The 27,582-nt window shown below is 42.8% G+C and overlaps 1 protein-coding gene across 1 annotated transcript in view; it reads right to left on the bottom strand.

Annotated features, from left to right (window-relative positions):
- Nucleotides 1-9,225: 9,225 nt before the first annotated feature.
- PHACTR3 (phosphatase and actin regulator 3) overlaps nt 9,226-27,582 on the bottom strand; it is a 199,233-nt gene continuing 180,876 nt past the window's right edge. The window contains exons 9-14 of the mRNA XM_012656471.1: nt 20,973-20,999; nt 20,553-20,608; nt 16,566-16,627; nt 15,408-15,548; nt 11,753-11,829; nt 9,226-9,819 (exon numbers count right to left, since the gene is read on the bottom strand). Coding sequence (XP_012511925.1) covers nt 9,804-9,819; nt 11,753-11,829; nt 15,408-15,548; nt 16,566-16,627; nt 20,553-20,608; nt 20,973-20,999 — 379 coding nt within the window. The 3' untranslated portion in view covers nt 9,226-9,803. The remainder of the gene's footprint in view (nt 9,820-11,752; nt 11,830-15,407; nt 15,549-16,565; nt 16,628-20,552; nt 20,609-20,972; nt 21,000-27,582) is intronic.

The following is a 27,582-nucleotide window of genomic DNA, read 5'->3' as shown; positions in this document are numbered from 1 at the left end:
CATTAGCTAAGATTTATTGAGAGTAATGGGGTTTCTAGTCTAAAAGAGTACGAGTTGTACTACAAAACATCACTCAGGAATTATCCTGTAAGACTTTAGAACTAATTCCATCATGACTTAACCACCTTGTCTATCTCCTCCTTAGCCAGACTCGTAAATCATATATCATACCTAGTACCGTACTGCACTGTATGTGTAATCCAGCCCAGGTTCACACTTCCTTCCTGCCCTGCTAAACCTTTCTGCTATATATATAACCTTGTCATTTCCAATATTCTTACACCCTAACCTTTCCAGAGTTGTCCCAGGCCATTTACTCCAGGTTTTTTCTCTATGCCTTCACCCTTCTTGTCTGTCCTTTTCTTACCCATTCTAGATTCCACAGTACCAAATAATATTCTCTTGTCCTTTTTCCTCCTATCTACCTTATCCACTAATTCTCAGCCCTCATTTTACCAACTGAATAGCACTAGAGAAGATCATACAATTAACCTTTAAATTTATGGCCCCATACCTCAAATTGGTACTCAGCATTGCTCAACAATGCTTACTCTGCCCTGTATGATTGGCTTTAGCACATTTCCTGAGTATTATTGCATAGCAATACCTCTTTAATTCTCTACATTTGATGGTCTCACCTCACAATTTATCTTCACCTTAAAATCTACATGTTTCTTGCATCAATACCAGCATTTTCTGATTTCTCCCTTCTTCCAATGGCAGACTTGCCTCTCTATTTAAGGACAGTCACCCTACTACTGCTCTAAATCCCATTACCTTTGACTTTTTTAAATTTCAGAACATTATGGGGATACAAACATTTTGGTTACATGAATTACTTTTATATAGTTTGAGTCAAAGTTGTAAGTGTGTCCCTCACCCAGATAGTATGCATTGTACGCATTAGGTGTGAATTTACCTATTCCCCCCACCTGCTTGATGTCCATTGAATTTTATTACCATATGTACACATGCATGTTGATCACTTAGTTCCAATTTAATAGTACATGTGGTGGTTGCTTTTCCATTCTTGCAGTGCTTCACTTAGGAGAATGGTCTCCACTTCCATCCAGGTTGTTACTAAAGATACTAGTTCACTATTTTTTATGGCTGAGTAGTACTCCATGGTATACATATACCACATTTTATTAATCCACTCATGTATTGATGGCACTTGGGCTGTTTCCACATCTTTGCAATCGAGTGCAGATGTCTTTTTTATAAAATGTCTTTTTTTTTCCCTTTGGGTAAATACCCAGTAGTGGAATTGCTGGATGAAATGGTCTACTTTTAGTTCCTTGAGGTGTCTCCATACTGCTTTCATAGAGGTTGAACTAGTTTGCAGTCCCACTAATAGTGTGTAAGGGAGAAGTAAAACTAACTCTCTTCACAGATGATTTGATCTTATATATAAGAAATCCTACAGAATCAACAAAAAAACTATTAGAGCTAACACAAATTCAGCAAAGTTGCAAGATACAAGATCAACACAAATCAGTTATCTCTATATGCTAGAAAGTAACAATCCAAAAATGAAATTAAGAAAAAAATTCCATTTATAATAGCATCAAAAAGATTAAAATCCTTAGGAATGAATTTAACCAAGATGTATACTGAAAACTAGAAAACACTGTTCTTAGAAATTACAGATTACATAAAAATGGAAAGATAGAAGCAGCCTACAGATTTAACACAATCCCTATCAAAATTTGAATGGTCTTTTTGCAGAAATGGAAAAGCTAATCCTAACAATATGAAAATGGGAGGGATCCATCATAGCCATAAAAACTTGAAAAAGAATAAAGCTGGAGGAGTCATACTTCCCAATTTCAAAACTTAGGACAAAGCTATATTAATCAAAATAGTGTGGTACTGGCATAAGGATAGACATAGACCAGTGGAATAGAATTGAGAGTCCAGAAATAAACCCAGTCATCTATCGTCAACTGAGTTTCACCAAGAATGCAAGAACATTCAGTGGAAGAAAGAGTAGTTTCTTCAACAAATGGTGCTGGGACAACTGGATCACCACATACACAACGATGAGGATGGAACCTTACCTCACATCATAAATAGAAATTAAATCTAATGGATCAAAGACCTAGAACTGTAAAACTCTTAGGAAAAAACATAGCGGTAAATCTGTATGACCTTGGATTTGTCAATGGATTCTTAAATAATATACTACAAGTACCAGCAGAAGGAAAATTAGACTTCAGCAAAATTAAGAAGTGTGCATCAAAGAACACTATGTGAAAAGACACCCCCACAGAATGGGAGAAAATATTTGTAAATCATATATCTGATAAGAGTCTAGTATCAAAAATATATAAATAATTCTTACAATTGAACAAAAAAAGACAACCCAAATGAAAAATGGGCAAAGGACTTGAATAAACATTTCTCCAGAGAAGATATACAAATGGCCAATAAGCACATGAAAAGATGCTCAACATCATTAGGGAACTGCAAATCAACACCCTGATGAAGTGCTACTTTACACTTACTGGGTTGGCTAGAATCGAAAACCAGAAAGTAAGTGTTGGTAAGGATGTGGAAGAATTGGAAATCATATTCCAGTTTCTGGGGGAATGTAAAATAATGCAGCCACAGTTGAAAATAATTTGGTGGTTCCCCAAAAAGTTAAACAAAGAGTTACCATATGACCCAGCAACTCTTTTAGGATATACCCAAAAGAACTGAAAACAGATATTCAACAAATACTTGTACAAGAATGTTTACACAACAGCACTATTGACAATAGCCAAAAGGTAGAAAAAAACCCAAGTGCCATCAACTGATGATGAATAAACAAAATATTTAATGGAATATTATCTAGCCATAAAAGGAAAGAAGTATTGATTCATGCTATTATACAATGTGGAAGAACCTCAAAAACATTATTCTAAGTGAAAGAAACAAGACACGAAAGGTCACATAGTGTAGAATTCTATTATATTCATATGAAATATCCAGACTAGGTAAATCCATAGGGACAGAAAACTTAGCAGTTGCCAGGGGATGGGGGAAAGGAATAATGAGGAGTGTCTGCTTAAAGTGTATGGAGTCGCCTTTGTGTGTGATGAAAATGTCTTGGAACTAAATAGAGGTGGTAGCTGCACAACATTGTGAATGTACAATACCACTCACTGAATTGTACTCTTTAAAATGGTTTATGTTATCTACATTTCACCTGAATTATTAAAAATTATTAAAACCCCATCTTTATATCATGACCTAGAAGACTACATCAGCTGATTTCTACCTCTCTTTCTTCACCCTTATTTTCTACTCCTTTCCCTCTTGTTGAGTATGCTTTCAGCATCTACTTGAACAATCTTATTTCTATCTCAGAGTCTTTGTTCTTGAGATTCCATTTTCCTGGGAACTCTTGCCGTCCTACAGGTCTCCATTTAAATGGTAATTTTTTTAAAATTTTAATGGTAATTCTTTAGAGAGAACTTCTCTCACCATTCTATTAGTGTTACTATCATTCTCTATCATGTAGCACTTTTTGGTATTGGGAATTTTTTTATTTCTGCCTTCCCTCCACAAACCCCACTCCTGTAAATTCTACAGGAGCAGGAGCACTGTCTGTCTTGCTCATCATGATTTCCAGAACCTAAGAGTGCCTAGAAACATGGGCATATGACAGTGTGAATGGATGAATGCACAGATGTAGCATTTTTAGATAGGAATTTACTAAAGTTCAAAGATAGCCAAAGTCTCTCCTAAAATTTTCAAGTCCTATATATGATGTCAGCATTTCCATTGCAATTGATAAGAAAGTGTTAACCAGCCATTTGAGCATTTATTACATGACATTCACTGAGCTAAGCTGTAAATACAGAGATGAGTAAGAAATGAACCTCTTCTTTATACTTAAAAATGAGGAGATATGTTTTTAAAGTCATGCAGAATCATATGGATTTCCATTTTATTGACCCCTTTGAGGAATTGTGTAGGCAAATCAAATGTACACATACTGCATTGCTAACACAATGTTGTATTTGTAATGGTTAGTTTTAGTTTTTTGAAACACATTAAGTAAAAGCCCATGGAAATATTCTGAAATAACATCTATAGGAAAATAATTCAGCCTTTTTTTCAGGAATACGGATGTGTTGAGATCAGTATGTTATACCATTTTGAACTTTGAATAATATACTTTTGGCTTATTCTGTGATAGCAATAACTTTAAATAAGGAATTTGGAAGAGTGGGTGTCACACTAATAAACACTTGCCTTTATTATTGATAGGGCTTTATTATTTACCTAATTTGGTATACATTTTATACAAGTCAAAATCTTTCAGCTAAGTTTATAATGAGTGTTGAAATTCAGAATAGATTTGATGTTAAAAATTTTTAAGCTTATTTAAAATCAAAATTTAGCTATTGGAGTTCTATGTAATTCATTTCTAAAATTTTCTATTATACAGTTATTTAAAATTATTTTTTTTTAAGTTTGGAGGAGTCAGCAAATTTTTTCCTGAAGGGCCATATAGTAAATGCTTTAAGCTTTATGGGCCAAAAGGCAAATTTAAGGATATCATGTAGGTACTTACAAAACCATTTCAAATGTAACCATTAAAAAATATAAGAGCCATTCTTAACTTACAGTCCATTAAGAAACAAAAGCAAAGGCCGGCCAGATTTGGTCTTTAGGCTGTAGTTTTCAGATCCAAATTTAGAGGGAAAATTTTGAAGGTCAGAACTCTGTTCTTTATATAAATTTTTTATTCATCTTACTGTTTCACAGAAGTAGTGATTTAAATCCATTTTGCATTAGCAGAGGCTAATGAGCATATTAATTAGTAGAGCTAAAAATCTTGATTTTTCTGTTTTCAACATATTAAACATAAATGATCATTGTAGCTAATGACTTAAATTTCTTACCTGAATTGTAATCTGACACCTTGTTGGTATAGGTTTGTCACGTGTCCTCAACCAAATAGAGCTGTAAAGTGGTAACTGTTCCAGAAGTACATATGGAAAAGCACATGGAAAAGAAAAAACATTTTACAGCATTAGTATAGCCAGGTAGAAACCTAAATACTAAACTCTGCAGTCACTACTACAGTGATCTAAACACCAATCGTGATAATGATGGATGGCCAAAACCAACTTAAAAGGCCAGTATGTCCTTTAAATGGATAGTAGACTGTAAGGTTTTCATATAGCAGTTTAATTCCACATTAAATTTGAAGTCTGCATTGATAAATTCTGCCACCTCCGAGTTCACTGCCTAGTGTGGTGCTCCACAGTTGCTGGAGGAAGTTCTTTAGCCATTCTGTTGTCATCAATTAACAGTTAACCCAGGCACAGTGTACATGAATACGTATTATACTTATTTCTAATTTTTTAACATATCTAATAAAAAGTTGAAGTAAGCATGGAAGGAATCATAAATGCTATGAATAAAGTAGAATAAACAAAGTAGTAAATAATAGCAAAAACCAAATCTAACTTGGAATGTAAACATTGGAGCAAGATGGTAGGTGGTTCCCAAGACTATGCTTTGGGTCACACCAGGTGTCACCATTATGACCAAGCAGCAGGATAGGTGGAAAGCAGGGAATGGACTGGTGGTATAGACCTGTATTTTAGGGTACATACCTGAACTGTAATAATGTATTCAGTATATGTATCTTTGAGAGGGAATAAACTGCATTTAGAAGGTAATAGTGCGCATACATGTTTGCAACCTTAAATATCAAATTATTAGCATATATACTACCATATCCAGGTTTCACTTGTTGCTTATTATCAAGAAAATATAATTTTTAGAATTTCTCTGCACATCTTTAAGGAGATTTACAATTGATATTAGAGACTTTAAAAAGTTTTTTTTTTAAATTACACTAAACATAAAACACTGCTCTGTTTTCATAGAGCGATAAAATTGATAACTGGCAGCTTTTGCATTGTTCATTCTAACATTTTTTGTCTGAATAGGAACTAGTGGTATGTTCCTAATATCATTATAAATAAATTTACAGAGAAATAAGCACATGCAATTTATAGGAATTCACTTTTTGAAAACATTTTTTATACAGTTTGATTTTCATATGTTCAGTTGCTTATGAATATCATCTGAGATGTTCTCATGTGAAAACCTGAGAAAAAGGTTTCTAGAAAATAGCTGGGTAAATGAGTATTGGAAACGTGGGACTAGTAGTTTTAACAGTACAATTAGGATTTTGCATTTCTGAATTAGAATTTTCTTATGAAGAACTGTAGATATATAGCTAAAAACTTTGACTTTACCTTCAATATATAATAGAATTTGGGCCTGTAATTACCATATATTTCCACAAGGTGGAACTCTCAATGTTAGGTATTTTTTTCCATTTCAGTTGTCCCAAAATTACTTAGGTGACATAATTTCAAAGTCCCTTTAAATATTTTTAGATACACTTTTTACAAAGTCATATGATGTAGTAGTACCCCTATTACATTAACTTAAAACTTGATTCTAGAAGAGATAATTTCCTCTCATAAAATTACCAATAAAGTTTTTTTTTTTTTTGAGACAGAGTCTTACTCTGTTGCCCTGGCTAGAGTGAGTGCCGTGGCATTAGCCTAGCTCACAGCAACCTCAAACTGGGCTCAAGCTATCCTACTGCCTCAGTCTCCCGAGTAGCTGGGACTACAGGCATGTGCCACCATGCCCGGCTAATTTTTTCTATACATATTTTTAGTTGTCCAGCTAATTTCTTTCTATTTTTTTTTTTAGTAGAGACGGGGGTCTCACTCTTGCTCAGGCTGGTCTTGAACTCCTGAGCTCAAACAGTCCGCCTGCCTTGGCCTTCCAGAGTGCTAGGATTACAGGCGTGAGCCACCGCTCCCGGCTACCAATAAAGTTTTTAAAAATTTTTTAAACTCCCTAAAAACAGAATTTCATGATTTAAATATTATTACTTTAGTTTTTGTAAAAATAGGAGCATAAAACTTCATTATTCAATACTAGTGAAGAATTCTAATAATTCATATACTCTGTTACTGAATAAGGCAGAAAGTTCTAAGTCTTCAGGCTCTTAATTAGATAACTTTTCCAATTTATACAACATATGCAAATTTATATTCATATGTATATTACTAGTACCATGTGATTTATGAATTGCTTTTTATTTTGTTCCTCCAGCTAACTTGAGAGAGATTTGAAATGTAATGTGTAGTACAGAGTAAATATACTTGATTCAGTTTTATCTCTTAACCCTTAAAATACCTGATAAGAACATGAAATACAGAAGTACAACTTACAGTTTATCATTAATAAAAATATAATGGTAGAAGTTAGATACTATTGCCAAAAATTTTATTTAAATGAAAATGTCTGCTAGTTTTAGGATATCTTCCAACCTTTGAGTCTGAACCAATCTAAACACTCCTTTGGCTATCCTACACTTTACCTTAACTTTTAGTTTTGTTATCCGTTAGGAGCCTTTACTTGGGCAAAAAATCTAAATATACGTCCCATCTACCAGTTCATCTCTAACCATAGGCTCTGTCTGGTTCTTTTCTACGTAGTACTAATCTTTTGTACTTTGGAGGCCAGGGTGGTTTCTAGAACAGTAGTGCATTTTCTCTTTCTTGGTTTCATAGTAAGTATATTTCTATGTGTGGGAGATTGAAATCTTAGTTTTAAATAATTTGGGCTCCAAATAAAATATAAAAAGGGGGAGCTGCTAATATATAGATTAAAATAGAAAAGAAGGTTTTTGGTGGTTGGCCACTAACAATGCGTTATGAATATCATAGAAGACATGTAAAATATACATATATTGTAAATGCTTATAAAATTAACTGACATCTAATTAGAAAGGATTTAGATACCTCATTTCACAGACAAATTGAGACTCAGAGAAGTCAAGTAATTCTCAGATTACAGAGCAAGTAAGAGGTAGAGCTGGAATTTTTAACCATAGCAATAATTTCTTATAAAGAAACTATAATTCAATTAGTAGTATGTCTGCTATTATCTAGGACTGATCACAAGTCCCTTCAGACAAGTGCTGCTACAAGGGTTAAGCAGCTTCTGTGGGCACCTGAGTCCACGAGCAGTCTTAAAGTAGAAAAGGAAAGAGTGAAAAGCAATGAGTTAGTGCATGTGTTAAGAAGCCGTAAGTGGGCCAGGTATGGTGGCTCATACCTGTAATCCTAGTACTTTGGGAGGCTGAGTGGGAAGATTTCTTGACTCCAGCAGTTTATGACCAGCCCAGGCAACACTGCAAGACCGTGTCTCTACAAAAAATAGAAAAAAATGTATCTGGGTGTGGTGGCATGTGCCTGTATAGTCCTAGCTACTTGGGAGGCTGAGGCAAGAGGATTGCTTGAGCCCAGGAGCCCGAGGTTAGAGTGAGCTATGATGATGGCACTGTACTCTAGCCCGGGCAACAGAGTGAGACCTTGTCTCAAACAAACAAACAAAGTCACAGAGTACACTCAGTTGCTCCAGGTGCTGCCTGGCAACCATACCAGTAGCTAATATTGGATGCCTAAATGTGCTGAGAGCACTGTGCCAGCACTTCAGCTACTTTATCTCCTTTAGACATTTAGCAATGTTATGAGAGATGATCATCCTATGGAAAAAAATAAGTAACTTGCTGAATGTGCAGAGCTTGGATTTAAGCACAGACAGGTTCTATAAGCTCCTAAAGTCCTCCTCCAAGCCACTGTGCTTCCTGCCTCACCAGTGTACCAAGGGGGAGGGAGGGAAGTTTCATCTCCATAAGGACACTTATTCAAAAGCCAAGTAAAAATATTTCTCAGGAGCATTTATTGTTGTTTAGCTTTTTCCCCCTTTGTGCCAACATTAATTTTCTCCTTTGTGCTGGGGTAAATTTTCTCTCTTTATAATCTCTACTTCATCTAAACCTTTGTCTCTTATATGTATTTTTAATAATGTTTACACATGTGAACTTAAAAGTACTCTTAAAGAGGGCATAATGTTCACTTTGATAGAATTTTTCAACAAGTTATTGCTTATTTCTAGGTTAAATGCACTATTTAATACTAATTGATACATAAATTTAAATTAACTTGAAAAAGATGATTTGATTTTCCAAGGCACAGACCATATATACTAACAGAAAACACAAAAGTTGGAATTCTCTTTCATGTGTTTGGAATGTGATGGTTCAAAAGTAAAACCTCACTTGTTTCACAGATCCCTGTTCCAAGATCTCACTCATCCCAACCCCAAGAAAATGTAAAGCCTGGGTTAATTTCCTGCAATAAGTAATCATTTAATTAAAGAACAAAATTAACAGGAATCAAAATGTGGCATCTGTATTTTTTGTTAGACATTATATAAAAAAAAGAAAAAGTATAATACAGTAAATCATTTTGTATAACATGAACTTAAAGAGTTTTCAAATTAATTGTGATCAAGATAAAAATGTCTTTTCAACATAATACTGAATGACACTGTGTCACGTGTCCCTCAGGTCAGGGGAGGCCTGGGAGTGGTGAGCCTGCACATGCATGGCGCCCATCCTCCATCACACTGCAGAGCTGTAAAACAAGGTTGAAAGGCAAACGACAGTTTTCTTCTGGTAGAGTTACTTTGGGTCTTAACTGACCCCAACATTTCACACTCCTCAGACAACAAAGAAGGAAGTGTGTCCTCTGGTTACTCCTCTGGCAGGTAAGTGTGGCCAAGATTGCACCTGTGTGTGTGATCCTGCTCTTCTCACAAACACAGCAGGTAGTCTTGAGCTGAACTTCAGGAAAGTTCCCTGATGAATGTTCAGTGTTGGTATCAAAAATTAAACACAAATTCTTCTCAGAAGAAAATCTCTATGGCCTGTGGAATCTAGAGATTATAAAACAAAGAATTTAAGGTTATACACTTCTAACAGTTAAAATTGCCAAAAACTGTCCACAAATCAATTTGCTGCTATTAAAAGCTTTCAGAGGCCAATGTGTAAAACATGAGGGTGGAGCTGCTCTGGTTAAAGTAATATGGAGTCTTGGGGGCTCCCAACTTTCAGGTCCCCCTTGTTCCCCAAAATATATGGTGAATTCTTAGGACTACCTAGAACTTCATTTGAAAGCTGCTATTTAAACCCTTGAAGTACACAGAAAGGCCGGGGCTTTGCTAAACCAGTAGAAATAATGAATTGGTTAATAAATTATTGAAAATTAGAGTTATGGGGTTTTTTTTATAGAGTTAGTAATGTGTTCATAGTAATGTTAAATACACTCAAGAAAATCTTATATAACTAAAAATGTTGTTCTGGCTTTTAAATTGATATGAAGTGCTAAAATATGGTGTAAATATAATTATTTTCTTATGTTCAAGTATTGGGCTCATTCTTTAAAATTTTGTCATCTAAGAAAGCTATCAAGAACTTCTGAGAGAAATAAACATCTTTAGTAAACATTTTTTAATAACATATAATAGGGAAATGTATTAAATTGAGATTACCATACATAGAATATGTAATCATTATATCCTATTTAAAACAGAATGAGCATTAAAAGTAATTGTGTATATCTTACTGGAGATATTTCCTCAACATTCATTAAGACCCATTCAAAATAAATAAAAAATAAAATGATCTATTTCTCCCCAAAAGTAGGTTAGTCATGGGAAGAAACATCTAAAAGTTTAAAAATTATTTGCATTATTTTCTCCTGTCCTTCCACCCTCCCCTTCCTCCTTGATATATTCACCCTGAAACCACTGGGTAAGATGGAATTCCACTGTACCTGTTTTCTGTTCCATAGCTACACTGAGCTTACAGAGAAAATCTTTTAAATAGTAATTGCAGTGGCCACTTTGTGACAAATAGAAAAGGAGAGAAATCCATTAGGTAACTACATGGAGGATTTCCCTTCGCTCTGTATTCGGGGCTTCAGCATCTTCAGGTAAGAGGACAGAGGACAAAGCAACAGCTGCAACCGAAGTCTGGCTGCATTTTAGTCATACCCTTTAGATTAACGGTGTGTGAGAACTTCCAATAATTACTACTGGTCATGGAATGAAAAAGAAGGGGAAATAAAGAATATACTGCTCACTAAGTAAAGAGAAGTAAATCTTTTCCCGACTTTGTAATCACCCCGAAGCCCAGCATCATCCCTTGTATATAGCAGCACAGACAGAGAATGTATTCCCCATGGTGGGAAAAGTCTGGATTATGGAAGGAACAGGCGATATATTCACAATGGACTAGAAGCTCCATGCAGATGGGAACTTCCTTTACCATATTAGTGGTCGCATTTTCAGCACCTACAGCGTGCCTGGCAAATAGTAGGTAGTCAAATATTTGCTGAGGAAACATGCTCTTTCAGCTTTGGAGGAATACTGGCTTATGCTAAAGATGTGAATTATAATTTTAAAAGTATATGGGAAGGTGGAGACTAATTTCACAGCATCTAAATATAAATAAATAGACAAGTTCTATACATTGGAGGAATTCTGAATGTTAGAGGAGGGAAATTAAATATATAGGAAAGTTATTTTCATTGCTTTGATATTTTCTTCAATATACATTAACTACTTAGATAAACCAATGACTTGTGTAATACTGTTCTCCCACATACCATCTTTCACCAAGCCCTGTAAGAAACCATGGGAGTGGACAGCATATTTAATTGAGGTACATTCTATTCAATAGTTTTCTGCAGAAATGCTGAATTTTTCTAGCTAGATATATAGTTCTTTGTGGCTTTTGTATGTATTTTAAAAACATACCATGTTATCATGAAAAGTATCATGAAATTCGTATAAACAGAAATCTGACCTTGTCAAATGCTTGCTTGATGCATGTACCTCCATTTCATTACTTTTGTATTCATTTAATTCTTTACGAATTGCTGCCTGAAATTAAAAAACAGGACAATTGATTTTCAGGACATCAAAAAGTAAACAGAGGAAATTAGTATCATGTTCATGGATTAACAACCACTCCTAATACTTGCTGACTCTATTACTTTGTAATACATAGCAAAAAAAAGAAACAATATTTTGTTCAGCATTTAGACTATCTTACTCATTTTTTTTAAATTTCAGAATATTACCAGGGAACAAACATTTTGGTTACAAATAATGCCTTTGCCTTGCCCAAGCCAGGGCTACAAGCGTGCCCTTCCCCCATACAGTGTGCTCCACATCCATTAGTTGTGAGTTTACCACCTCCACCACCCTCCTCCCACCTGACTGTCATCCAGCAAATATTACTACCATGTGAGCACCTTAGTGTTGATAAGTTAGTACCAATTTGATGGCAAGTACACGTGGTGCTTGTTTTTCCGTTCTTGTGATACCTCACTTTGAAAGATGGGCTCCATCTTTATCCAGGATAATACAAGAGGTGCTAGTTCACCATTGGTTTTTGTAATTGAGTAGTATTCCATGGTGTACATATTCCATATTTTATTACTCTACTCATGTATTGATGGTCACTGGGTTGTTTCCACATCTTTGCAATTGTGAGTTGTGCTGCCATAAACTTTGGAGTACAGATGTCTTTATTACAGAATGTCTTTTTTTCCTTTGGATAGATGCCTAGTGGATTGCTGGATCAAACGGTAATTCTGTTTTTAGCTCTTTGAGATATCTCCAAATTACTTTCCACAGGGGTTGTACTAATCTGCAGTCCCACCAGCAGTGTAAGAGTGTTCCAATCTCTCCACATCTACACCAGCATTTGTTGTTTTGGGACTTTTTGATAGAGGCCATTTTCACTGGAGTTAGGTGATTTCTCATTTGGTTTTGATCTGCATTTCCCTGATGATTAGTGATATTGAGCATTTTTTCATGTATCTGTTAGCCATTTGTATGTTGTCTTTTCAGAAATGTCTACTCATGTCCTTTGCCCACTGTTTAATAGGATTGTGTATGGTTTTTTCTTAACTGCTGTTTGGGTTCCTTATATATTTTGGATATTAGTTCCTTGTCAGTTGAATAGTTTAAAAATATTTTCTCTCATTCAAGAGATTGTTAATTGTTTCCTTTGCTGCACAGAAGCTTTTTAGTTTAATATAGTCCCATTTGTCTATTTTTGGGGGTTTTTGCCTGTGCTTTTGAGGTCTTAGCCATAAAATCTTTGCCTAGACCAATGTCCTAAAGTGATTGCCCTGTGTTTTCTTCTAGTATTTTTGTAGTTTCTGGTATTCTATTTAAGTCTTTAATCCACCAAGAGTTGAATCTTGTATTTGGTGAGTGACAGCAGTTCAGTTTCATTCTTTTGCATATGGATATCCATTTTTCCCAGCACTATTTATTGAAGAGAGTGTCCTTTCCTCAGTCTATGTTCTTGGTACCTTTGTCAAAAGTCAGTTGACTCTAAACACATGGATTTATTCCTAGGTTTTCTATTCTGTTCCATCAGTCTATGTGTCTGTTATACTAATACCATGCTATTTTGGTTACTATAGTCTTATATTTTGAAGTCTGGTAATGTGATGTGTCCAACTTTGTTCTTTTTGCTCAGGATTGCTTTGGCTGTTTGGGCTGTTCTTTGATTTCACAGAAAATTTAGGGATTTTTTTTCCATTTCTGCAAAAAATGACATTGGTATTTTGATAGGGATTGTATTGAATCTATAGATTGTTTTGGGCAGTATGGTCATCTTAATGATATTACTTATGATCCACGAGCATGGATGTCTTTCATTTTTGTTTGTGTCTTCTTTAATTTCTTTCATCAGTGTTTTGTAGTGTCCCTTGTAGAGGTCTTTCACCTCTCTTTGGTTAAATTTATTCCTAGGCGTTTTATTATTTTTTTGTAACTATTGTGACTGGTGTGTAGGAACACTAATGATTTTTTATGTTGCAACTTTACTGAATTTATTAGATCTAAGAGTGTTTCGGTGGAGCCTTTAGGTTTATCTAGGTATAAGATCATGTCGTCTGTAAAGAGGGACAATTTTATTTCTTCCTTTCTAATTTGAATGCCTGTTATTTCTTTCTCTTGCCTGATTGCTCTGGCCAGGACTAGTATTCAGGAAGTCCTTAGTAAATTAATTTGCTGTGCTGCAGTAGGAAGACAACTCCTCCTTCCCCCTGTGCCTACCTAATAGAAGGACCAAGCACATGCTTAGGGAACTAATGAAGTAGGAAAACCAAAATAATGAGTAAGGTCAGCTTTTGATAAACTTTGGTTTTTGCAGTCAGATAGTCTAGAAAGAAGTCATTCTAACTTCAGCATACATTTATGTTTTCTGCCATTTGAAAAACTACATTTTAATCATGACGTAGGGGTGGGCTGTGCATCATAGTCTTTTCAGTGCTCTTTAGGGCCTCTCATCTGGCCACCTTCATCTTCCCAAGGCCACTTTCATCATGTACTTCTCTCTCAGATAAACCCACCAGGGGCCAAGTGAGACTAGAACATCAGACATAAAAAGGCTTTAAGATTGTCAAGGGTATATTATTCCCATACTCAAACACATCTGCAGACTGCCAGAGATACTTTCCTTCTCCCCTTATCACTGTGATCCTCTGAGCACATCAACTACAAATAACCAAGAGCAGCCAACTCCAACAGTCATTCCTCCGAGTTGATGCAATAGCCATGTCCATTTGTAAGCTCCTGTATTCACACTTGGCACATAAAGATGAAGAAAAATTAGCAACTTCTTTGGCTGAATGTATAATGTCTCTCTTTCTAATGGCTTTACGTATTCTGAAAATCACTCGGGCCAAAAGAGTATGAAAGAAAGACTATAGACATTCCAGCCTTAAATCCTGCTGGTCAATAGCATTTGACCATGGACAAGAACTTGCCCTCTCTGTGCTCTGTAAATGTCCATTGACTCTACTTCACCCCAGAGCCTCTGTGCCCCACCACCTCCTTGCTTTCTTCCTAACCATTCAGACACCTCAGGAGGTTCCTTGAGACACTGCAGACTGGACAAGTCCAGGACAGAATCCAGAACCTCCTCTATATTTGCTGTAGAGGCTCTCCCGAATGCCTCTTGACTTGATTCCATTCCTCTCTGTTCCCACCGTAGCTCTTTTTGTTTAAATTTGTCAGCTGATCTCTTTCACACCAGCCTTGCCAACTTTTGATTCATCCCATAGATAACAGTTTCTCAATTTCCACAATCTTGACATTTGGGACTGGATAATTCTCTGTCGTATGGGCTTTTCTGTGTCTTATGAGATGTTTAGTGGCATCCTCTACCCACTAGATAACAATAGCACCCCAGTTGGACAACCAAGAATGTTTCCAGATATTGCCAAGTGTCCCTAGGGGCACAACTGTCCCCTAATTGAGAACCACTGCTCAACTCTGACCCTGAATTATCTTTGTGAAACCAGTATCCAGTGAAGACATAGTCTCAATTTAAATAGCTGATGGTTCCCATTGTCTAAGAATAAGCTCCCCAGCATGGCATGTTTTGCCCTTCTTGCAAGGTACAACACCCCCAACCAGTACAGACCGTTCTGTACCTTATCTGCGGCTGACAGTCTTGTCCAGGGTTTGTCTGCCCTCCTGTCGTAGTCCTGCGCTTTTGCTACTTCCACATAATCGCTGAATCGGATCAGAATTTTTCTGTCTCTTAATTCATCAACGGTGGGCCTCTGATTTAGCTAAAATAAAAAATCATCATGGTTATGTATCACATGCCAAACTAGCTTTCTTGAAGTACTCTGAACAAACAGCACATTTCTGTAAAGAAAAATAAAACTCTGAAACTGAAATATAACCTGAATACAAACAATCTCCGCTGTGAAGGGCTGAAATTACATACTGTACTCTTAAGTCACAATCCCCCTTCCTCCAACACGTTTCAGCAGAAGGATTCACACCCCCAATACTACACAGCACAGGCTCAAGGAATGGTAGATGAATTAACTTAGAATAAATTTTATGGCATCAGTAGCTTCTTTTTAAGTATGATTAGATAAGTTTTTAAAAGTACTGATAAAGTTATAATGCTAACTACTACAACGCATATGTCAAGCTCAGGAAGGATATTGTTAACTTCAAGTAGAACAGAATTTCATTATTATGGAGCACAGTGGAGGGGAGGAAACAGAAGAACACTCGAATTTAGAAATGGACAGGGTTTTAAAAGTAGATTAAAGTTTACAGAGTTGCTACCTGTATTGGCACCACGGTAAATTGTAACGATTTGAGTCACGGATACAAACCTTTGATGCTAATAAAGTTTTCTACACTCAGGGAGCTTCTAGACTTATTGAAGGTGACCAAATGTGATGAGCCTAATAAGTAACTAAAACATTATGCCCAGGTATGCTTTTCTTAGATACTGTGCAAAGTAAGAAAATGCCCATTCAACTTCTGGCTTCCACCTGGAAATAAGTAGAAACGTCACTTGGAGTGTACTGACCCTATAAGCTCTGCGGTGCTGTGGAAGGATCTAATCCCTAGGGAATGTCAGAGTCACACACTGGGATGTAGCAACAGACACTGCATTTTGAGTTAATTCATTGTTGCTGAACCAATATTCTGATTTACTGATGCCATACTGTCCAGAAAAACATCAGTCACTATCACAGAGTGACGTCCTGCATTACCCATCCCAACAGCAGCTCTTCTCTAGGTCCACCTTTACTAATCAGGAAATAGCATGCGCATAGTACCTTTCTTGTCAATCTCTGCTTGATTTCTCTTCTTTCTTCCTGCTCCGTCTGATCATTCCTTTCTGTGAAAGAGTAACACAGAAAAAAAAAAAAACAGGTTGAGACCTCTCTTTACAGGGAAGTATATGTGAGATCTTCATGTTTCTGGCAGCTGAAAGTGGAATATTAAGGACATTTTTCTCCAATCACCATTTCTGTGTTTTTTTTTTTCTTTCCACTTTGCTAATTGTGCTCAGGAGATAATGGTTTCATTGTTCCAGAGAAGCACTTGTGCCAGGTGAAGCTTTGCCATCACCCCAGCCCGGTCCCCTGGGCCTTTCTCTACGTCAGAGACAACCGCAGATATCGCTGCTGTTTATTTCCAGGAACTAGATATTTCTGTGTGTCTGTCTGCCTCTCTCACTGATTTTCTCTACGCTGCTCAAATATCTTTACCTGTATATTTACATGTAGTACATAGATGGCACATAAAAATAGCTGTAACAGACTAAGTAAATAAATGTATGTATACATCTTAATATAAATAGCACTGCTACTGCTTGTGTTTTTGGTTTTTCCATTTAACAGGTGTGCATACCTTTTAGCTAACCAACATAAGAAATGGAAAACCTTTTTCAGGTTCCGGGCAACACATGCTTGCCTAGGATTTATATTTTCAGGGTATATTTCAAATCTGAACATATCTGTGAATCCAGCTGATTCTCCATTGCTGGAGTGTGAACTTTTATATGACAGTGCCTTTAAAGGAGCCCAAGTCGCTCACTGAAACGGGCTTTGCTTAGCGAGTTGTGACTATTAACATTCAAGCTGTGCTCACACCTACACTTTGAAGCTAAAAATAGAACAGAGTGCTGAGATATAGTAAAAATGTAAGTAAATGTATAGTCAGCCTTGCCCTGGGATACAAGATAGTGGCTGTCCTATTTCTGGTGCTCTCCATTGTTAAATAAAGCCTCAGGTCCCCAACCTGAACAGAGCTCCACTGCTAGGAAAGAGATCTGAACAATCAGCACTACTAGAAACACCACCAGGTTTTGGGAAGGGAAATTCTGCTACTTGCAGTTAAAGGCAGATAATGTGAAATTATGTTATTTAAAAGATGCATTTCCAACATTTGTGCATTTGAGGGAATGCGTATATCAGTGTTTAATAGCCACTGCACTTTTCGGTAGTTTTTTTTTTTTTAAAGGAGTCATCTTGGATTAGGGTGTTGCAGAAAAGGAAATGAAACCCTGTTATGTGCTTCATTCTTTATCCAAGTGATAAATCAGAAGAAGCCATACTTTTAAGCTATAATCAGAACGTCGATGATACAATTAGAAAAAAAAAATTGTAAAAGTATCATATATAAGGCCAGCCGTGAGGGATTTAAGTGATAAAATTCTTCAGATTTCTTAAAATAGGCCAGGAACAAATCCCAAGTGGAGCCTCCATGTGAAAAGACTAAAGCAAAATCAGATCTTTGTGTTTTAATTGTGAAAAGCACCATCATTGCTACCGAGGTCATGTAAGCACAGCAGGGTCTTTGGAAAGAGGATCTTTGAAAGTGCCTGTCAGAGTGCTTCTCTGTGCGGGGTGCCCTACAGCACACCTCCTCCAAGAAGTCCATCTTGACAGCCTAAGCCTGTAAGCCTCAATCGTCTGAGCTCCCCCAGTGATGTGTTTATGGATCTCTCATTTCCAGACCCAGAAAACTCTGTGCCTTACACAAAACAAGGGATCCATAATCAGGACCTTTACACCAATATTTTCTAGAAATAGCTCCAGCAGCTTGGACAGTTACACATGAGTCTTCCATGAATATTCAGAAATGTATTATTGCTTTTAATGCAATGGTCGAACATGGGCAGTGGAGTTAGGCAAACCTGGGGTCAAACTCTAGCTCTATCCTCTTGCCAATGTTCATTTGTTAAAGTCATATTACATTTCTGAGGCTTAGCTTCTTCACTAGTGAAATGGGGAGAGCAGTACAAACCTCACACATGTATCACGATAATTAAATGAAGGAATATACACCAGACACTGACTGTAATGTATGGCACAGACTTGGCCAATTACCATCATCATCATATAGAAAGGGGCTACCATGTCTTTTGCTCTGATATTCACGTATACTCAGGCAGAGCTCTGAGTGCTCCTCAGATATTCCTGCAATTGGTCCTGAGCTCATCACTTGAAGGGAAGCAAACACCAAGCGATGATATACCAAGAACTGCCCACAAGCAGGGAATGCAATACAGCACGGGTGAAGTGCTGTGTGTCTAGGGCCTATGACTATGATGCTCTATCCTGAGCTAAGGTCACCCTATTGTCATCCCCACAGAACAAAGGAAAACACACCAAACACCCACCCCACAAACTTAGTAGTGACATTCTCAGGTCCTCCCACTCAAGACATTGAGGAAGGCTTCAAAGCTAAGGACAAACCTGTGCACCGTTCCCTGGTGACTGCAGTGTTTGTGGCGGGATTGCCACGGCCACCGCAGAGGAAATCCATTTTCCCTTTTGCGCACTGAAGGTAAGTGCAATAAGTTCCTGCTACCCACTTACTAGCTCTCTAGCCACCAAAGACAGTTCTATTTTTAAGGCTTTTACATTTATTTGCAAAGAAAAACACAGTTAGAAGCACTTGCCGATAGAAGGACTTGGCTGCCCACGACAGGAGGGCAGAGGCTACTACTGAAAGCAGGGTGGCTCCGGGACTGTGGTCCCCCTCCCTGCCGCAGACAGCACGCTCGCACGTGGCACTTCCCAAGGCTTGAACTTGCCTGGCTCATGTCTGGACTGCTACTTTTAGTGGCATCTATGAATTGTAAGCTTTATAAAGGACTTAATTTTTAAAAAAATTCAAATATTTGGTAACTGAAACAGCTTGGCTTTTCTGTCTGCCTACTTCATTAAGCATGTTATTGATGAAAAGCCTGTCTTCAAACCCCCCTTTATGTTAGCATGGCCTAGTCAACATAATATAGACTAGTAGTCAACGTGCCTTAAGTTGAAAAAACAAAATGAAGAATTTTTAATCTAAGGGTTAAATATTTTCAACAATCTATAAAGGAGGGGATTGTTGTAGGCAGCTAATGAAGGCACAGAGGCAAAGGGGGGAGAGAGGAATCAGTCGGAGCCCAGGACCCCGGCCGACAGGGGCTCCATGGTCTGATTTCTGACTCGGAACTGCTCTAACTCAGCAAAAACGTGTTCACAGGTAAACCAAACTCAAAGAATGTCCACAGTGTTCATCACATAAAGGGGCGGGGAGAACATACTTTAAAATCCAGATAGTTAGAAGATAGTTTAGGTTAAAAAAAAAAATTAAAAACTAAAACTGACAAGATAACTGAGAAACACTTTTGAAGTGACTTCAATGAAATGGAATATTATTCTCTACACCAAGGAAATTATTCATGAACACCGGCATCCAGCATATACTACAACTGTACAGCCAACTGGGGGAACTCAAGGGGCTGCCAGGCCTAGAGGGACAGTAGGTCCTGGAATCTCCAAGTTCTGAGCCGCAGTCAAGTTTCCTGTGGCTCCCCTGTTACTGTGAACTGACTGCTCACCCCTCCTAAGTGTAACCGTCAAGGGGCATGTCCTGCTCTGGCAGGATTTATGACACCACCATCCACACCTTACCATGACCCCTGTGGTCATTAGGAGCCCCCTCCAAAACCGCCAGGAAAATCTGCTTGAAACCCAGCATGCAAAATAGTAATGATTCATTTCCCTTCGATCTACAGGACTGACCAAAAGACCCGACGATAGGAGCATCTTTATGCTAGGAGGAGAGCTTTAATTTTGAATTTTAAAGAGATGTATGCACTTTCCTTTAGGGGCTTGCTTTCGGAATTCCTCAGCTGCTCAGATTTAGGGGGAGCAGGGAGCATTTAGTCTGCAAAGATGAACTGGCTTATAAGAACTCAGACTCATGCAACAGCCTCAGCACACGTGCCGGGAAAACCTCTTGAGGAATCGCCAGCTACTTACGTTTCAAGATATTTCTTCTCTCCAGCTCCTCCACAGCTGGTCTTTGGCTCAGCCGTCTGCGGAAAAACACTAGAATTACATTTTGCACCATGGTGGCTGCCTGCAAGTTCCACCCAGGGACTGCAAGGGTGAGAGGTGGCTGGCACGCTCCCTAAAAATCGCCTCCCAAAAAATGGGAGGAGAGAGAGTGAACCTTTGCTGGCTGCCTCTTGCCGGCAAGATCCAGTCGGACTCCCAGGTGGGCGTGGCCGCCACCCTGTCACAGAGCTAGCACTAGTGTGGTCCTCGCTCCAGTTCCACAAGTGCAAGTCTTCATTTTTCCGATCTGTCGCCCACACCTTGCCTGGTCTGGACTGTGCACCCGGGCAGCCTATTTAAGCAGTGCGGAGATCCATTTGGGAAATTCTTTTTCCTGCCCACCGGCTTAGGGAGAGCTGCACCGCCTGTCTTCAGGCTTCTGGTCCAGGAGGTCCGTGCCTCCCAGCGCTTGCTCCCGTGGCCACACAGGAGACCCCCGCCCTGGGAGCACAGCTGTCCCTCAGGCTCTGCCTGCTGAACGGAGTGTCCTCGCCAGCCCGCTGGGAGGCGTGTCTAAGGACGTGGGACTGAGGAGTTCCCGCCTCTCGTCAGTGAGCGCAGCTCCGCTCAAGCTCTGAATAAAAACGGAGTCTCCTCCAGCCAGTGCCGCTGCGGGAGCGCAGCCCACCCGCCCTCGCGCACACTCCCGCCCGCCGCCAGCCCAGACCCAGCGCGCGAAACGAAGACAAATTATTATTTCTTTTTCAAATTGTCTCTCATCGAGGGAATTGGAGGACACAGCCAGAAAATAAAAATAAAAAATAAAACCACCACCACCAAAAATCATAAAAGCCTTGTAAGGAGAGGGAGGCATAATTAGCCAAAATTAACGCTAAGCTCCAATTACTTTTGTAACTAAAATAATGTTGTCCCTGGGTCAGAGCCAGAAGCCTTCCCACTTCCGGATTCTGTAGCCACCACAGGGCATTCAAACGGGGCCTGGTGTTTGGATGCCCAGAGTTGGGGGCACAGCACTCTGCTCCCGCGAGGATGCTGTCTCTGGATGTCTTTGTCTCCATTTATGATCCTGTCCCAGCACAAAGCCCAGGGCGGACCCTGCTCCGCTCTCCTCCTCCACAGCCAAACAGGCAGCCACTGCCGGCTCCCCGAGCTTTGTCTTCTGGCACCGCGCGTTGGCGGTTGTTTCCACATCTTGTCTCCAAGTCTGGGGAGACTTGACCCTACCCCCTGACAGCTCCCAGCTGGAATCCAGGGGTGATGCCCCCCGAGTCTGCCTAAGCCATGTGTGCAAAGCCTAGCTCACTAAACGTTGCCCCTGCAGCCTGGTCAGAACACTCCACTGCCACTTCTCCCATCACCTGGTAAATGACTATGGGACATTTGCTATGCACCAGGCACTGCCCCAAACCCCCAGGACACAGTACTGAACAAGGTAAGGCTTCCCTGCCCTTGGGAAGCTCACAGTCTAGAGGAAAGGCAGATGAACAAACAAACCATTTCAGAGAGTGGCCAACGCCTTGGAGGAAATGGAACCGGGGTCCAGATGGATGAGTGACCAGGCAGGGACAGACACACTCAGAACCTGCGACGGATGCATTTCTGCTGAGACCTGAATGGAGAAAAGGAGCCTGCCGTGGGAAGCTCACACCTCTCCAGCACGGTTTCTCTTAACTGCTCACACACTGGGCTTGAATATGGAGGGAGGGGTAACCAAGGAAGGCATCATGGAAGAGGAAACTTTGACGGAACTGTCCAGAATCCACATGGGGGAACGGTGTGTGCAACGGCCTTGGAGAAGGAACCAGGTGAAAGAAGAAAATTGTGAGGAAATCGGAGTTGTCAGGTGAGTAGAGGGGATGCGGGGACGGAGGCAGGAGCAACAGGAACAGCGCTGGGACGATGCGCGGGAGTTAAACCCTGCAGGGCCGTGGAAGACGCGCTGCCTGACTGGACCCCATCCTGCTCCACTCTGCGCTGCGGTGCTGGGGAGCCAGGGGAGGTTCCTGAGCAGGGGACGACGTGGTCAGCTCTGCTGTGTCTGAGCAGCTGCACTTTCCGGGCCCTTCCTCAGGAAGGCGAGGCTCCCCCCCGGCCTGCTCGTAGAACAGTGGCCCAAGGACCGTCCAGGGTTCGGAGGGTCCTGGCCCAGGACGGTGGTGGGGCCGCAGCAGGGGACGGGCTTTGGGAGTAGCAGGACGAAAGTCTGAGACTCAAGTTTGAGACGTGTCACTTCCTCGCTGTGTGTCCCTGGGCAGGTTAGCTTCTCTGAGCCTCGTCCTCTCACCTGAGGTGAAGACTGAACGACAGAGCTTCACGGAGTTGCGGGCATTGAACGAGACGACGCACAGAGGAGTTTTACAACCACGTTTGCTTGGAAGGTAAAATTTCTCAAGAAATCATCATTATCGGTTGAAGGATGGCTGTAAGTAAAGGGCATTCGGTCTGTATTTTCAAAACCTTTCTAGATGTCGTGTTTCATGCCTTCAATTCACACTTCTCTGTTCTTCAGAGAAACGACCCCAGTTGGGCTTTCTTCTCTGCGTGGCCCCACTGCTCCTTCCCACCTGAGTGTCCTCACTCTGCCTTCCGCCGTCCCACATGCCACATCCCACCTCCACGTCCAGAGCCACAGAGACCACAGGAGGCTCGGCACAGCAGCCGGGATCTGGGACCTGCGCCTGTCAGACCTCGCCTCTCCCTCGGGTCCCTCTGCCGTCCCTGCGGCACGGAGGCCCGGCCACCCAGGCACCCGACCGCAATGCAGCCACCCACAGGGCTTTTCTAGGACTCCACAGCAGTGGGTGTCAGCCAAGTTCACGTCCCAGCTCCAGCACTGACCACCCTCGTGGCTTTGGGTGAGCCACGGACCCTTCTCTATCAAGCCCACGACATTAGTTTCCTCCCAGGGGTGCTGTGCGCATGAAATGAGATCATTCCTGAAAACAAATTCCGCTCCGGGCCAGATCCATCACGACTGCACAGCAAGTCTGCCTTTGTCGTGATCATTACTGCGTTATCCTGATTGCCATCATTAGGTTCTCAACAAATGACGTCTGTGGAATTGTACAGAGGCATTTAAAACACACCAACATCCTCCCCTTTGCAGGTTCAAAAAACTGGGAGGGTGGATTAACGCCGGTGTTGGGAGACCTGAGTTTGAGCCCCGAGGGGTCTCCCCTTCAGAGCGGGCCCCTGGGGACTAGCTTGCTCCTCTGTGTGTCTGAGCCTCTGTGACACAGGAAGAGCGAGAGAGCCGCCACCCGCAGGGTCTGAATGATGACAGGCTGTCACGGAGAAGCAGTGACACACACAACCCCACGGCCCCCAATCCTGGCCATGGAAGGGCTCAGAGGACAGGATGGGGAAGGGGGAGGGGGAGGCACGGGCACTTTTAGGGCAACAGAAATGGACACCCTCGGGCCTAGTGTGGGCCCGTGACCCTCTACCCGTGACGTGGCACTTCCTCTGTACGGCTCCTCTGGCCGAGGGTGGTTCGTGGGAAGTACACAGAGGCCACCAGGACTCCCCGGGTAAGAGCTGAGGGAGGTAGGAGGAGGGTGGGTGGGGCTGTCCTGGGGACGCTCTCACCTCCTTGTTCCTGCCTCTGCCCCCTTGGCCTGAGAACCAATCCTTCCTCCTCTGCCCCGACCAGCGGCTTAGGGTCTCGGGCTGCACCACACTCTATGCAGATTAAACTAAACCAAACCCTTCACTCCGCACACCCCGCCTCTCATAATTCTCCCCTCACCTGCATCACTCACGCGCTGACTTCCTGCCCAGCCCTGGGCTCTGCCGGGTCCACCCTCAGTGTCCATCAGACACACGCACTCAGGCACAGGCAGAGCTCGGCCCAGGGGCCACGTGGTAGGCTCCTGGTGACGGCCAGCGGGCCACTGGGGGCACCCAGAGGGGCAGCTGAAAAGGACCGCAAACCTCCCTTTGGAGGCCACATCTGTCGGCATGGCCCCAGCAAGGCTGAGTGTTTTTGCTGGGCCCTGTCTTTCTCGTCTAATTGAGAACTAACATAGACCCTCGCAGAGTTGCGAGAATCGAATGAGACAATAACCAGAAGTGTTTGTGACAATGCTTGCTTGGGATACAGTTAATTTCTCAGGAAAACCCAACCCGTGAGTTGTCAGCTGGTCACAGACCACGTTCCCAAAGAGGCATTTCATCCAACTCAGACTTTTTAGGAACGCACGGACTGGCGGCCCTTCCACTCCCTGCAGGTGAGTCTGGCTGCAGGCTTCTCCTCCAATGTCACCATGTGGTAAGGCCATGGCTGGTCCCCAGGCACCTCTGCCCCCTAGGTTCGAGGCTGTGAGCAGAGCAAAAGCGTACCCAGGCCAGTAGGGTCCTGAGCCCCAGACGGCACTGTGGGCTCCCAGCCCCTCCCTGAGTGGCTCTGACCAGCAGAGGGGGTTGACTGAGCAAGACGACATCCGATCACCAGGAAGGAGGCCGAGCAGGCTCTAGGGTGGCCCCACAAATCCAGCAAGGCCAGGCCAGAGTTCCAATCCAGACCATCTCCTGTCCAGGTAGGTGGGCTGACCTGGACAGGGACAGCCCTTTGAGAAGACCTTGAGTGGAGACCTGGAGGATGAGTGGGGGCCACCAAGGCAGAGGGAGGCATGTGCAAAGGTCCCGAGGTAGGACAGGATACTCCAGTGACGACACTCAGATTGCACAGAGGGGCCAGTATGCGGAGGTTGGAGAGCTGAGCAGGGGAGGGACCCACGCAGCCTGGCATCCCTGCTGAGGGGTCTGGATTTATCCCTGGAGACCCAGGAGGGCACTGAAGGGTTTGAAGGCGACGGGGGCGAGACGGGGCGCAAGTGTGCCAGGATGGATTTACATGCGGAAACACTCTCTGGACTCTTCTGGAGCACTGTCCAGGCAAGGACAGAGACAAGCCCTAGGCTACTAGGAGACACAGACTGTGTCGGATCCCTGCTCGGCTCCCTAACTGCTGGCCTGTGAGTGGCTGTAGGGCCATGAAATGTTCCAGACTTGGGGAAGATACTGGCTCTACAACAAAGACACTGCAAATTCTAAACGACTACCTATTACCCTAAATAGTACATAAATAAAAGATCCTATTTTGTCCACCTGCTACCTGAAGCTCAGCCCAACCCTTCATGCAGAGCAGGAGCTTCCAAAGGGCAGAGCACGGCGATTTTGATGTCAGGGGCAGACAATTACTACGCCCGTTTCACAGATGAGGCCCTCCAGGCTGGGAGGCGAAAGTGACCAGGAGCTACCGGGGCTGGAATCAGCCCCCACAGCTGGTTCCAGAGGCAGCGGGGACTGAGGAACGCCAGCTGGCGTGGACTGGGGCGAGGCCAGGAAGCATCCTCCCGCCCGGAGAGCGAGGCCCCAGGCAGGGGCACGAGTCGTGAGCTGCTGCCCGCACCCCGCAGCTGACACGTGTGGCTGCTCAGGCCAGGGTGGACCTGGACATTTGTGGGCAGAACCGGGGCTAGGAAAAGGGCAGAGGGGTTAAGAAGCACCTCCGCACTAGTCCCCGTGACAGTGGACGCCGGTGGACACCAGGTGCGTCGCCTGTGCCACGTGGACCCCCCAGGGCCCAGCACAGGCAAACAGCAGTCGTGTGACTAGGGGAACAAATGAGTGGATGCTGGTCCCTTCCCGTACTACGGCGCGTGCGCAGGGGAGGGGCCCCGCCAGCGCCTCCTGCGCGCCGCCTCACGAGCAAGGTGCTCTCAGAGGACCGTCTGGAAACAGCCCCCGCAGAGCTGGGCTTTGGGAACTGAGGAAGCCACAGGGTGGGGCGGGGCGGGGTCCGGAACCCCCGCGGGCGTCCCCGACTCTCCCACCCTCCGCAGCCGCTCCCATCTCCTGATTCACCAGCGGCGCCGCCAGCGACGTGCTGGCGCTGCCGAGCCGGGGAAGCCGCCGTCTATTTCCGACTCTCCCGCTGGGAAGCCCGAGCGCGGCGGTTAATTACAGCACCGCGTGGGTGTGGGAGCGACACCAAGAAAAGAAACGCTGGGGACGGAGAGGAGCATCTGCCCGTCGCCCCGCCCGGCCCCGCCCGTGCACCAAGAGGGGTGGGGGGGGGAGACGAGGATCGGGCTGGGCTGGACCGGGAAGGGGCAGAACGGGCCCGGGGACTTAAAAGGCATAGAAGGCGTTGAGCACTGCACGCCCGGGAAAGAGCATGTGAGTCATCGTGGGGGCCTTGGGGGCTCTCGGGACACGAACAACAGCCGAGCGAGTAACCCCATGGGGACTTCCCTCTCCACGTGACAGATCTGCCGTGGTCACCTGCACGCAGCAGAGGAGACACAGGGAGGGGTGAAGAGCGGTGGAGAGAAAGGCAGATGCAGGACAACGCCGGGAGGTGGAGCTGAGGGGACCGGCACCCCGGGTGGTCAGGATGCCCGGACTGGGCTCCAGAAGCAACGTCGCAGGTGCGCGGCGTGTGTGGCAGGTCTGCAGAAGGCTGTTGGAATTCTGTTCCTTTGGGATCAGCGCTGCAGCCCACAGCACCGGCACAGTGAATTCAAGCCCCAGCTCGGCTACCTGCCAGCCAGGTGACAGGGGCTAATTGCAGTCGTGAAAGCAGAGCCCCCGGGAGGCAAGCGGGGATGGAAGCCGACACGCGAGGGCAGGTGGAGCAAGGACAGAACCTGAGTCCCGGCGACACGGGTTCAGCCCGGATCTAGCTGGACCTGCAGCTGCCCCTCCCCTGCATTTCCGTCACATCAACAAACACATTTTCGGTTTTGCTTGTGGCCCTTTGGGTTGAGCTATTTTGTTGCTTGCAAACAGAATGTTGCTTGCATATCTGGGGACCTGTTTTTGGGGTGGGCTGAGGGTAGCCAGCTTGGACCAAGCCTCTGAAACGAGAGCCTGAAGCGCGGGGAAGAGGGCGGTGATTTTGGTGAAGCCCCAGTGTGGGTGGGTTTTGAGATCCCTCCGAGATTGGGTGAAAGACGTTCCTGGCAAAACCAGACACGGGCACAGC

This window comes from Propithecus coquereli, unplaced genomic scaffold (assembly GCF_000956105.1).
Source record: "Propithecus coquereli isolate 6110/MARCELLA unplaced genomic scaffold, Pcoq_1.0 Scaffold503, whole genome shotgun sequence".
Classification (NCBI taxonomy): Eukaryota; Metazoa; Chordata; class Mammalia; order Primates; family Indriidae; genus Propithecus; species Propithecus coquereli.
This window is presented reverse-complemented; position numbering and strand designations above follow the sequence as displayed.